General features: G+C 40.6%; 1 protein-coding gene across 1 annotated transcript in view; it reads left to right on the top strand.

The window, feature by feature from the left end:
* Positions 1 to 719: 719 nt before the first annotated feature.
* cckbra (cholecystokinin B receptor a) overlaps positions 720 to 14,877 on the top strand; it is a 48,111-nt gene continuing 33,953 nt past the window's right edge. The window contains exon 1 of the mRNA XM_079615224.1: positions 720 to 1,153. Within this exon, the coding sequence (XP_079471350.1) occupies positions 994 to 1,153 (160 nt within the window). The 5' untranslated portion in view covers positions 720 to 993. The remainder of the gene's footprint in view (positions 1,154 to 14,877) is intronic.

Here is a 14,877-nt window from a genome sequence, read left to right as displayed (position 1 = left end):
GCGGACGTGATGTGAGCAGCCTCACATTATTAAGTAAGTCACAGTTCTCATGCAACATGGGGAGGAAGAAGGATCTTTCTGAAGATGAAAAACATGAAATGGCCTAGTCTTGCAAAACGCATGGAACAACTGATATTTGCGAAAACTGAATAGAGATGATATAACTGTCAACATATTTGGGAGTGATTTACAGCACAGAAGAACTCATTCAGATGAAGTTTCTATCAAACAAATTAATTGTATTAAAAGGGCAGCTATAAAAAACAGGTATTTGAAGCTGCTGGTGTCTCTGGAGTCTTAGGAACCTCTCCATGCAGGCTGGCAGTTGTGCATACAGTTGCATTTTTTCAGCCACCCCAACTAAAGCTCACAAAGAGAGACATCACAAGATCAGACACACTGCAAAATTACTATTAGAACATATTATTACTATTAAAAAATATTATTTAAAAAAGGTAATCTCGTGAAAGCCTTTTGCTTAAGAGCCCTGAAGCTCTAACTTCGAATTCCTTTTGATAATCAACAAGCAGTAACACAAGACATCCACTGGAGGACGACATAGGATTTACATTAGCCAAGATACACTAGTTTGAGGCGCACTGTTAACTGTTGACTGAGAGTGAGTATGTTACTCTTGTAATTCTCCCTCCCGTCCTACAATCACCCCACCCTCTGTGCTAACACTCTTAGAACAGTCTACCCACGCGGCTCGCTCATCAGAGCTACAGCGCGCTTTCCAGTGATAGAGTTTCACGCGCACAGGGCATTCTCTCACAGAGGCGCGCGCAGATGCAGGCAATTGGTGTGCAGAATATTTCCGCGCGTAGTGATACATACGCTTTAGGAGCCTTTTGCTAATTCATGGCAAAAAACTATAGATATACATATATATATACATTTAAATATGCATTGAATTCAATATCGTTAATTAATATATTTTTACAGTGATTTAGGAAGCTATATTTCTACCAGTTCTCGCGGGCTGTTTTGACTATGGATTCACAGAGAATGAATGAAACTCAGAACCCGTTTTGGGAATGCTCAAGAACTCCTGGCAATTTCAGCATGAACAGCTCTGCGTTAAGCGTGGAAGTTAACGCCACCTGTAGCAATGCGTCAATAATTCAGAAATTCAAGCCCATACGACCAAAAGGTGAGGAAAAACCAATGCATCTCAACGTTTGCGTGTAATTTTATTGTCTTGTTTTTTATCTGTTGCATATTTATTTATTTGTATTGTTGTTATTTACATTTCTGAGTTAAATTACGTTTTGACGGTATAAGGAGCCAGTTTATGTGTGAAAAACAATATGAAATGAAACGCTTTGCTGATGGTAAAAATGGTATTTTCTCTAAAACAAATTATTTATTATTTTTATAGCTATAACAGCGTGCCTGAACATTAATGAAATAATTCCAAAAGCTACTACGCCCCAGCAACCACTATACTGCTGTATAGACGCATTGAAGAAGAAAAACTTTAGCAGCTTGTTTTCCTTGTGTGTTAATTTTTTTTAATGCTCATTAAAATGTGTTTATTTTCTTTAAATAGTACACCAGTATCTTTAACATAACCACTGTATTTTGAATAATTTTTGAATAAATAGTTTCAAATTATTTTAAGAACTTCAAGAATGTCAGAGGTAATGGTTAGTGTTAAACCCTAAGAATGCTCTTTGCATTTTTCAGCTCACTTCATCATCATAATAATCTTTGAACATACAAATGTGGTATTATAACGTGGACAAATAATCATGGGTATATGGTCACTATACTTCAAAACCCTGACCCCTAGAATGACTGGCGGGCATGAGAATGCTGATCCTATTTCTAAATAACAATTTTGTTTTAAATGTTTGTGCAAGGTTATGAATCATAGTGACACAAGTCAGGGGGAGTGTTAGTTTGGTAGCAGAAACTGCCCGCAAGGACCTTCTGACTACTTATTCTGTCTGTTAATTTCCAACATCTATAATTGGATATATCCAACTTGACATTGATAAACCTAAAAAAACAACAACAAAAAAAACAGCTGGGAATAAAAATTATTACATTTGATTACATTTTTATGCACACACACCCCTAGCAGTTTCTTACCACTGCTTACGAAACTACTACAGCATTTCAGTCACCTTTTTCTAATTTATGGATCCAGACGATGACGACTCACTCAATCGGGTGGTTTTGCTCTTTGAAAAGGTGGGGAGATTCTCATTTGAGAGAGTTCTGATGTGTTGACTTACAACAGTGTAAATTATGAAATGTGGTGGCATACAGTTGGCAAGACAGTGATTCATGCATGAGCATTCATTTGGAGTGGTTTTAGTTGATATATAAATATGAATCAGAAATGGTAATTACAGGATTGTAATGAACTAATTAGATATACAGATTCTCTGACTGGAGAAATCCCACTGTTTGGTAGATGACGTAAATAAACCATCTGGCTGCAAAAATCATCTTACCCCACTGACAGAAATATCAGTTTATTCTGAGAAATTGTTTTTTGTAAGCAGCATTTTTTTTTAAACAGCACAATTTTTACCATGTCACAGTGTAGTCACTAGCAGAGGTATAAACAATCAATCAATCAATCAATCAATCAATCAAAAAAACATGCTTCACATGTACAACTGGACATCGAAATCATTGAATACTCTCTCTCTCTCTCTCTCGTTTCGTTTTGGAGAGGGGAGGAGCAGAGAAAGGTAGAAACATCTTAGGAAATAAGACAAACTATGGCAATTAATAATGACATCATGTAGAGTGTGGGTCGAACTGTGTGGGGATATTTGACAACTGCTAAATCTGGAAAAAAAGCCCAATAAAACCGCAACCCACGACTCGCAAATTATTATTAGCAACTTTATGAAAAAAAATGCTGCTTATTATAATAAGAGGACATTGTAGTTGCTAGTAAATGCCTTGGGACTGCATGTGTGTATTATCAAGCTGCCATTATCATTGCCATGACGCCATGTCTTTTTCTCTAGAGTCTCTAGAGTCGTTAGTCACATTGCACTTGCTGCTCAAATGATTGGCTCAGAACTGTGAGATGAATGAGAATGCCAATGGATAGCTTGTTTAGTTTAATGTGATCATTTAATATAGTTATTTTAATATCACAAATGTCCGTGTAGTGTTTTACCTATTTCTATACAGTTGCAATGATAATGCATTAGTATGGAGATATAATTTTCTGAATGTTTGAACTATTGACTATTTGACTATTCGGAGAGAGGCGTATTACCCCACTTTATTTATTTATTATTTATTTATTTATGTGAAATGAGTGCTTTTCTCAAAACATGTCTTTTTAAATTCCACAATGAAAGGTTTAGAGTAATCATTTATATTTTCTGATAATATTTAACAAATCTCTCACGCTCCTCTGACTTGCTGTCTTCTCTGTCTTGCTCACTCCTCTCCTCTCCTGTTACTTTTTCTATTTCTGATCCTGATATTGGCTTCACCATCTCTTGCCAACTACCTGATTGGAGTGTGAAGTGCGGCATTTTCAGATAAATCACTCAGTGTCTTAAGGGGGAGCCCACACATATCTTGTTTCATCACGTCTTAGAGCAGACATTATTGCACAAACTGGCTATTTAAATCACAAGATCATTCGAGGGTTGTTGGTTCTGCTGGGGCCCCTGTCTGTTCAGGGCCTTTAGAATCATCTTAACCTTCCTCGCTTGCCACTGGCTATTTGGACCCATCACTGCTGCAGCATAAATAAATTATGTGGTAATATAGAATCACTGTTTGCTGGCTTTTTGTCATGAACTGCTCCGAGACACGAAGGTGGAGAATCCAAACACAGCTTTATTAAGGGGTAATCCAAAGAACAGGCAGGGTCAAACACAGAAAGGCAGTCCGTACAAACAAACACACAAAACAAGCAGGGGTCAGAGGCAAAAGAGTAATCCAGGGAACAAGGCAAGAAATCCAAAAACCAAGAGACAAGAAAACCAGGAGAATGCTCAGAAATGCAGTGTGACACTAAAACAAGACTTCGCGGTGAGTGAATGAATGAACAAGGTATAAATAGACAGATTAACAGGATGATGAGACACTGATGAATGCAATCAGTGAATGAGGTACAGGTGAATGTGATCAGTGACAAGTGATGATGAGTCCGGGCAGTGAGTATGGACAGGATTTTTGTAGTTGTGAGTGATAGTCTTATGTGGAGTGCCCTCTGGTGGCTCTCAAGGGCACTCCAGCTGATAACCGTTACATAGCCCCCCCTTTAAGGAGCGGATTCCAGAGGCTCCAAAAACTGTCCAGGAGGGAGGTGGAGCAGAGGCGGACCCGGGGGCGGGATGGAGGGCCAGGGCCGTGGAGCAGAAGACGACCTGGAGACACAGGCTGTGCGGGCGACCGGGGCGGAGCAGGCTGTGCAGGCGGCCGAGGCGGAGACGACCCTTCGGGCGGCCAGGGCGGAGACGACCCTTCGGGCGGCCGGGGCGGAGACGACCCCTCGGGAGACCACAGAACAGGAACCGGCTCAGGAACAGACACCGGCTCAGGAACAGACACCGGCTCAGGAACAGACACCGGCTCAGGAACAGACACCGGCTCAGGAACAGACACCGGCTCAGGAACAGACACCGGCTCAGGAACGGGCTCCGGGGATGCGGTGGCCATCTTGTCCGAAGACACAGGCGTGGAGTCGGCCATCTTGTCCGAAGACACAGGCGTGGAGTCGGCCATCTTGTCCGAAGACACAGGCGTGGAGTCGGCCATCTTATCTGAAGACACAGGTGTGGAGTCGGCCATCTTGTCCGAAGACACAGGCGTGGAGTCGACCATCTTGTCCGAAGACACAGGCTCAAAAATAGGAACAGATTCAGGTTCAGGCTCAAGCACAGATTCAGTCTTTGCGGGACGAGACTCTGGATCGGCTGACGTGACGTGAAGCTCAGTCTCTGGAACAGGCACAGTCTCAGGAACAGGAAACGTGGCGACGACCCTCGGGTCCGAGGGCTCAGGCAACGTGGCGGCGGCCATCTTGTCCGGAGACACTGGCTCGGGGCAGCCATCAGGTCCAAGGGCTCAGGCGACGCGGCGGCGGCCATTTTGTCCAGAGACAAAGGCTCGGCGGCGGCCATCTTGTCCGGAGACAAAGACGTAAGGGCAGTCTTGGTGGGACGAGACTCTTGAACGGTCTCTGGCTGGGCAGACGTGACGTGAAGCTCTGGCTCTGGCTCGGCAGGACTGATGTGAAGCTCTGGCTCTGGCTCGGCAGGACTGACGTGAAGCTCTGGCTCTGGCTCGGCAGGACTGACGTGATGCGTAGGCTCGGCAGGACGAAACCCTAGAACAATGGCCCTCTTGGCAGCGCGTGCAGACATAAGCGGGGGATCGGCCACGCTGGAAACTGGTCCTGTACGTCCATAGACCGATCCAGTGGCTGGCTTGATGGTTGGAAAGAAGTGACGATTCCCAGGCCGGGCGGGCGAGACGTGAACTGACTCTGGCTGGGCAGACTGGACGTGGAATTGTGAAGACCCTGGACTGGACGCAGCCAGCGGTGAGGGCTCTGGGAGTACTGTGAGCTTGCAGGGTGTTTCATCAGCCAAGCCCACAATAAATGCCGTACCGCTCAAGGAGAGGGCCAGGTCGACATACCCTTCTAGGGTCCAGCCGGTATAGTCCTCCGGCATAAATTGAGCAACGTCATCATCCAAAACAGGTCCATGAGCTGGGTGTCATCCAACGTTCCCAGATGACAGCAAGACAAAAAGTCCCTCGCATACCTCTCAATAGGCTGGCCATCTTGGAACACCGAAGAAAGGAACTTCCTCAGGGCCTGGTTGCTAACAACTGCTGGATCCATTTTGTGGCGAAGTCTTCTGTCATGAACTGCTCCGAGACACGAAGGTGGAGAATCCAAACACAGCTTTATTAAGGGGTAATCCAAAGAACAGGCAGGGTCAAACACAGGAAGGCAGTTCGTACAAACAAACACACAAAACAAGCAGGGGTCAGAGGCAAAAGAGTAATCCAGGGAACAAGGGAACAAGGCAAGAAATCCAAAAACCAAGAGACAAGAAAACCAGTAGAATGCTCAGAAATGCAGTGTGACACTAAAACAAGACTTCGCGGTGAGTGAATGAATGAACAAGGTATAAATAGACAGACTAACAGGATGATGAGACACTGATGAATGCAATCAGTGAATGAGGTACAGGTGAATGTGATCAGTGACAAGTGATGATGAGTCCGGGCAGTGAGTATGGGAGATGTAGTTGTGAGTGATAGTCTCATGTGAAGTGCCCTCTGGTGGCTCACAAGGGCACTCCAGCTGGTGACCGTTACACTTTTAGTTGTTGTTGTTTTTTGTGTTCAAATTTTACAAAATGTATATAATAAGCGAGTACATCATGAATCCATTTTCCAAACCATATTTTTGTCTTATCCTGAATCACTACAGTGCACATATAAGTGTATATATTCTGACTATTTTAGACTGGTACGGGTCATACCACTGTGGAGTAGCCCAGTACTTACTGTTTCGATGCGTTGTAGTCACCTACGTGACTCGTCATAGACATAAACAGAGAGAAGTAGCTCCGGCTACAACGTTCTTCCGCAAGACGCATGCAGTTCTGTTTATTAACCGCTAGAGTGCCAAAAGTTACAGACAGCAGCTTTAATGGTAGTTATTTGTTGTTGGGTGATGTTAAGAGCCCACCTTTTTTACTTATCTATGTTAATTGTTGGGATCTATATGCATGTATATGTTCTTCAGAAGCAATAGTCATAGAGTTAATTACAGGAGCCATGTTAAAGCCCTTTCAAATACAAGAGTGTTGCCTTGATAAGAATGTATTGTCTGAACAGTAGGCTATATTATGCAGATATTGAACAAACAAATAATTCAAAAAGGTTAAACAAAGAAGTGTTACTGTGGACAATTATTATGTTTTATAGGGTTGACTGTGGTGTAGAGAAAAATTAGCTCATCATTTCCTAAGTAAGAAGAATAACTGCATTGATTTCATGGTTGGATGCTTAAGCTGTGTTGCTGTCTTTGGCTCTGAAATTGAACCGAGGCTCTTAACATTAAACTTTGGCACTGTGCCTGAATAAAATGGCTTTAATTTTTAATTGGCTTCAAATGACAGCAAATCCTTTTACCCAGTCTAATTATGTGACATTCTAAAAATCACAGACTTACAGACTCACATTTACTCATCAAATTAAGAAGGACCTATTTATAATTCTGGCACAAGAAATTCCAGAATAAGTACAATTCATGAAGACAGCAGCTGAACTGACCAATGAATAAAACATCATAAAGATGAACTATTGAAATACACATTCTTGTTTGCAAGACAATCACGGCAAATAATAATTATTCAACCTTTGCTTACTGCAAATACAATGCCTCATTATGTCAGGTGTTGGTTTAGGAAAGGGTGAGTAGTGAGGATACCCCGTGAAGCAAAAACACAGTCCCGGCTGTTATGCTGCCTTCATGTGCTATATGAAAATTTCCTTTGCTTTCCACTTCTGAAGTCATAGAGCTGCTCGATTCTGGATAAATTGAGAATCAAAATGTTTTTGTTTAAAATAGAGATTACGATTGTCCCTGATTCTGAATAGACAACTAAACAAACCTGCCTATTTAAAAACATATTTAATTGATTTTAATACATTTATTATTATTATTTTTAATTGGTTTGAATGAATGATTCACTTGTATTACTGGATGAATCAGCATTTTTGAAAAAAAATCTCTTGAATGATTTAATGACAAATATGGGTGCTTCTCAAATGGAAGACTGCGTTCTTGTAAGGCTGCATATGCATCTCGGCTGCGTTCTTGTAAGGCTGCATATGCATCTCGGCTGCGTTCTTGTAAGGCTGCATATGCATCACGGCTGCAACGTAATGATGCTCTGAAAAAAAGGCCGTCTCAAATTAAAGGATTTCGTGTTCTTCTTTCAGCTAATATTAAATAAATATAACATGCTTTGATCTTTTGAACTGTTTCACCAGTTTGAATTTTTACTTTGTTATTTCAAACTTTAGATGATATTCATTAATAATATGATCATAACAAAGATTTTTTTTCAGTATTACTTTTAGAATGAGCTAACAATTATCTAAAGTTATAATTATATATTACAATACATCATATGTTCTAATATTATTTTGTTATTAATTTACATCGATATGTTACATATAGAAATATTCAAGCAAAACCAATGCTTGTCACCAAAACACTGCTTGCATACAGACAACTGGCCTACTCACACTCCACTCTGCAAAGACCATGCTGGTGAACCAGCATCACCAGCTCCGATTTGCTTGAGAGAAGCATTATAATGCTGACCAACCAGCTAGAACAGCACTAACCAGCATAAACCAGCCTGGACCAGCATGGAATTCATGCTGGTTTATGCTGGAATTTTCAGCAGTGTTGTCTGAGCTCACTATGAAATGTAAGACAAAAATAATGTTTTCAAAGGCAAACACATTATCTTTTGTTTTGGTGTAAATTAATCACTTAACACTAAACTGTAAATAATGTAAGCCACTGGGAGACCGCAGATAGTTGTCATTCATTGTATTGCATTAACAGTAATCCAGTTGATATAAATAATAATAGTATTTTTCCAAAATTAAGTATTAATAGTGTTTTTGTGCTGTGACCGTGGGGGCAGGAACATGTTTGACGCAGAATCTACTCAATAAAATTGAGGTAACAATTTGCACTCACTTTGGTTAGATTTCATCCCATATTTTTGAGTAAAGAGTAGGCTACCTACATTTAATGGCTATGAGACACTAAACAACATTAGAGTCTAATATTTCTCAATACATTACACAGCTAATTACTTGTAAAAATGTTTTAATAATTACTCTATTGTTAAGCAGGCAAAAGTCTGTCTACTGAAAGTCAATAGAAATAATTAAACATAGTTGTTCAGAGATGGTTAAATTTACCTAAAAATGGTCAGAAACAGGATTATCTCACTATTACTTTACTTATCAAACTAACAAAGGAACTATAAAAGAGCCCTCTTACATTCATTAGACTCACGTTACATACAACTTCTTCAACACTTTCCATTTAAAAATAATGGGAAGTCAGAATATACATTAAAATCAACAGTCTTAAATCTCTCTCACACTATTTTATTTCAAGCAATAAGATACTGCAATTTGATGTAATGTGTGGCGACGATGATTTTGACACTGGATCTGAAATAAAAGCAGAGGCTGATCTCATTTACCTCAATTGACTGACATGCTATATGGATACAAACAAATATATATATTTTTATACACGTAACACATTATTGTAGGTATATATATATATATATATATATATATATATATATATATATATATATATATATATATACCTACATATATACCGGTATAAAAAAAAAAACGACATACAACTTCATATCACTCACGTGATAACACTTTACAATAAGGTTACATTAGTTAATTGGTTAGTCCACCCAAAAATGAAAATTCTGTCATCATTTAGGCTACTCACCCTCATGTCGTTCCAAACCTGTAAGACTTACGTTCACAAGTGAAAATATTTTTGATGAAATCGCGATGCATCGATGACGCTTTGGGAACGCTCCAGCGTGATTGCGTCTGAAGCACTTTTGTCAACTAGTCCAATGGCGAGAGTGGGCGGGTGGCATGACGACCAGGAAAGGATAAAGGACATCCGGTTTCGAACCGCGCTAGCTTTTGTGCCTCAGCAAGCGCTCAGTGTTACAGACTATCTGTCTTATTTATTGTTGTCTGTCACTATTTCAGTCTCAAGCATAGATATTATGGCGAAAAAAACAAGATTACGTGTTCCTCCCTGCCCTCTTTCTTTACGGGTGGGGATACACATGATGTGTTGTTTGTTTGTCTGAGGAGGTAGAGGTGCTGTGCATCGATGCATGTCCAACCACAAGCATATAATATTGCAAACAGCTTTGGATCGTGTGTTCCTCCCTGCCCTCGCTTCATTACGAGTGGGGACACACACAATTCATGTGTTGTTTGTTTGGGAGAGGAGCATGCACGGTCAGCTCTAGTAAAACAGTGTTCATTCATAGATTCCCGACTTGTAACATTTGTACTATGGAGAGTTCAGCTCTGCTCCCGATGGCTTTCTTCTCGAGCGAAGAAAGTCAATAAAGATTATTTGGCTCGGATCTTGCGTGTGCTGAGGCAGTGCGTAGATTACGGGGTATGCAATAACAATAATAGTGGACTGGCTACGTTCATTTATGAACATTACCGACTAGTGTTCACTATCGGGAGTTTCCCCATGCTACTGTTTATTTAAAAAAAGACTGCAATAAGAATCCAGTGGTTATGCAAATGCAATGCATTGATTAAAGAGATACACAGTGTATTTCAGCCTTTCATTCAGACTATATTAACTTGTCTGGTTGATTTTTTGCTGTTTGATTCTGAGGAATTACATAAGTGGGCTGCATTTACATTTGCTTGTCTGACTTTCATTAGTTAGATTCATGTATAAGTTCAGCATTTCATCCAGTCCGTGTAAATTGTCTGGTTTATCTTTTACTACATTAATTTTGAGGAATTAAATGGTATAATTATGTGCTGAGCATCAGGTTAAGGGAATTGAAGATTCTCAATCTCGTGTGTACAATGAGTTTGGAGATTATAACTTCGTAAATGGGGCTGCTGGGCGGAGCAGCACTTGCCATTAACAAACTCCTTTTACAGGCAGAGTGTTATTTCCTGTGCTCCCCATCAGAAAGATTGGGGACCAGAATGGCATTCTCAACAGAAGCCTTTAAAGCAGAAGATGGATCTGAGGACTTTTTTTTGAAAAAGGCTTCGGCCAAGGTCCTGATCCCACTGGTGTCAGACCTCTGAGGGTAACCCCGACCGGGGTGGAGCGGTGTACACCTCAGTATACGGTGCCCGCCCCACCTCGGTGCCCTCAGGAGGCCGTTCTGCCAACCCCGCCACCCTTGGTGCCTCGGGGCACAGCGGTCTCCAGCGAGCACATGGCTCAGTGTCACCACGAGACTGTGTCAAACTCGCACCCTCTGAGAGGGGTTCAAAAACAGTCAGTTCGGTTGTTTCCTGCCAGGATGCTTCAGGTCACCGAAGTGGCTGTTACAATAACACCAGAGGCCAGTCTCGAGAGACTGGTACTCTTAGTAGATTTTCTGACAGAGTGGAAGAATCTGCTGAATATATCTCCATGGGTACTGCAGATAATAGAGAGAGGTTACAGAATCCAGTTTCGTTCTCCTCCACCTCGTTACAACGGGGTGCTACTCGTGTAGTACATCCCGAGCAGGCTCTGGTAATGGAGCAATAAGTAGAGTCTCTATTAGGGAAGGGAGCTATAGAGCAGGTGTACTCGCCCGACAGAGAATCAGGGTTTTACAGCAGCTACTTTATTGTTCTGAAAAAGGATGGGGGGTTGCGTCCTATTTTAGATCTTCGTCTGTACTGTTGTATCGTGCAGTCATGAAACTCAAGTTCAAGATGCTCGCACTCAAACAGATCGTGACTCAAATCAGATCTGAGGACTGGTTTGTCACGATAGATTTAAAAGGCCATCCTCCCTCAACAAAGGAATTTTGAGGTGGTGGAGCACATTTGGGGGGTTTATGGCCAGGCACAAGTGAATCTCTTCGCGTCTCAGGATACGACGCACGGTCCACTTTGGTTCTCCCTCACACACCCAGCTCCCTTGCGGCTGGACATTGTGGTATGGACATGGCCGAGGCTATGTCTTTACATCGGATTACATCCTCTGTTTACACCCTAAATTTTATGTTTATCATATAAAGTTATCGTTTCTATTCAGAACATTTTAACTAAACTGCTTAATTCATAAGAATTAGTTTTACAATCTCATGATCTTTGAGGAGTCATTGGGGTAGTTGTAGAATGTCAACGGAGGGAGAGAAATCTCTTAGATTTCATTCAAAATATCTTTATTTGTGTTCTGAAGATAAAAGAAGGTCTTACAGGTTTGAAATGACATAAGGGTGAGTAATTAATGACATAACTTTCATTTTTGGGTGAACTATCACTTTAACTACTTTATCACATGAACGAAGAATGAACAACACTTCTACAGCATTGACTAATCTTAGTTAATTTTAATTTCAGCATTTATCAATCAATTATTATAGTAAAAAGTTGTATTTGTTAACATTATAATGCACTGTGAACTAATACGAACAATGAACGACCATTAGTAAAGATGAATAAATACTTTTGCTCATTAATAGTCCATCTTAATCAATGCATTAACTAAAGTTAACAAATAAAACCTTATTGTAAAGTTTTACCACTTACATTATAACACTTCCCATTCAAAATAAACGCCTTCATGGGATGAAACAGTCTGGCTGAACTTATAATATTCTTATTACACGGTCTTAAAATGTTTTCATAAAGATATTTCTGTGGAAGAAAAAGAAAGTAAGAAATGTTTTAATTATACATTTTTGATTATAGATTTAATCAAGACATAAATTAACTGCATTTAGGCATAAATCACGCTACATCTTGCTTAAAAAACAACAACACTGCTATTGATGCATGATGCATAATTAAATCTGCATGATGCAAAATCAAAAGAGGAGAGCAGCAGTTAAAGCTATAGGTGATATGCCAGCATAATATATTAACAATTTTGTGTACGTTAAATATTTGTAAAGGAGGATATAGATAACGAATTAAGCACATCGCGAACCCATCCATACGAAAACACGCCCAAATTGCCTAAATATTTTAACATAACTATATTGATGTAAAAGAATGCCTATTATTAACACCAAACCGTTTTTGCCATAAATGAAAGAACCCAACAGAAAGGCACACAATAATTATCATATATCTCCGTAAATAATATCAATAATAAAAGTACTTTATGATTTGATCCCTTCTAACACAGATATCCTCATATAAATGCAAGGAAACCAGCAATTATCCATTATTCCATTATCCATAATTATCCAGCAAACCACATGAACAGTTACTGCTATTATTATTTTCTCTGCCTTGATGGCCTAACGTTACCCTGTCCTCAGGACGTCAACAGTCTCTCTCTCTCAATCACACAGACGCAATGCGCTGGTCTCTGTTCACTAATTTCAGCCATGTATGTTACATAACACTAATGGCAGTTAATATTTTACTCATGAATGTAGATTTTTACTCGCATTTGCAGGTGTATAAGGACCCTGTAATTTCGCTATCAACGCTAAATCAATGACCAACCTCAAATCCGTAACATTTTGTTACCTATATCGGCACAAGATAACAGTAGTGAACAAATTACTAATCTTTTGGTAAATCTTACCATCAAATAAGTTAACATTTGCGTTATATTATATCAACACGATAACAAAAAAACAAAAAAAACAAAAAAAAAACCTACCTGGAGCTCAACACTTTGTAGTCCCGCTGGAAGACGTACGTTGAATTTTAATTCCGTATTCCCACATGTACGTTGAAGTTGGCGCATGCTCATGCGCAATTTGCGGCAACTTAACTAATATATTTGGGTATGTTTTACTCATTCTTTTAATGTTGCCGATATTACCATATTTTCTGGACTACAAGTCACACTTTTTTTTCATAGTTTGGCTGGTCCTGCGAGTTATAGTCAGGTGCGACTTATATATCAAAATGAATTCATACTGACTGAGATGAACCAAGAGAAAACATTACCGTCTACAGCCGAGAGAGGGTGCTCTAGTTAGCGGAGTTGTTCAGAAGCGACACAGAGGAAGAATTCAATGGATTCAGTGTTGTGGAATGAGATCGCGGGATCTTGGTGAACTTGCCGGTAACTTTTTGGACTCGCTGGCTTATGTTAATTTAGCCTATTCAGTCTCCCAGGTGTATGTTTTTTATGCTATTTTGTTGCTGAATAACTGTTAATGTGTTACTTTAACCAGTGGCGTGCCGTACATTTCACACCTAGGCCGTACATTTCACACCTACTGTAGGCCTTCAATTGTGTCCTACCCAAATTAATCCACCTCTTAATAGGCTACATACTACATATATTATTGCTATATTTGTTTCCTACTATGGAAGTCAATGGGAACCAAAAACTGTCTGGTTACTGACATTCTTCTAAATATCTTCCTTTGTGTTCAGCAGAGGAAAGAAATTCATACAGGTTTGAAACAACTTAAGGGTGAGTATATGATGACAGAATTTTCACTTTAAAAGTGAACTAATCCTTTAAGGCAAATTGTGTGTTTTTGTGCAAATTCTACAGGAAAGAAAACGCAAAAGCATAAATGGAGCCGTACCGTGGAAGAATACACATATTTGATCACCGTATGGATCACAACATATGTGACCCAGCCTAGCACAGGTTCCACCAATGCATACAAGTTCTAGGCCTGGCGTCGGCCTGACGCTCCGCCTCGTCCAACTGCCGAGGGGTGTGGAGGAACTCAACAGGGTTCGGCTAACGGGGAACTCAACTGGAGCAATAAATAGTGCAGGTATACAGTCCATAGGAGGGGAATGGCGCAGCAAGCCGACACTTCGAGCGGGGCCTACGGTGTTGACTGGCTTCTATGTGAAGAGAGCACACGGGAAGCTACCGGCTCGACAAGGAAGGCTATAGAATCTAACGAACGTGTTTGGTGTCGCGATCTGTCAGCGAGGCACCTTTTCCAATGCCCAGGAAGAAGCTACACTCCGAGTGGAGTGGGCTTGCAACCCGATGGGGCATGGCGCGTCTTGAAATTGGTATGCCCAAGACGATGGCATCCACTATCCAGTGGGCCAGCCTCTGCCTGGAGACAGCCTTTCCCTTCTGCTGGTCTCCGTTACAGATGAAGAGCTGGTCTGAGGTCCTGAGGCTTTGCGTTCTGT

Source organism: Phoxinus phoxinus, assembly GCF_949152265.1.
Source record: "Phoxinus phoxinus genome assembly, chromosome: 6".
Lineage (NCBI taxonomy): Eukaryota > Metazoa > Chordata > Actinopteri > Cypriniformes > Leuciscidae > Phoxinus > Phoxinus phoxinus.
This window is presented reverse-complemented; position numbering and strand designations above follow the sequence as displayed.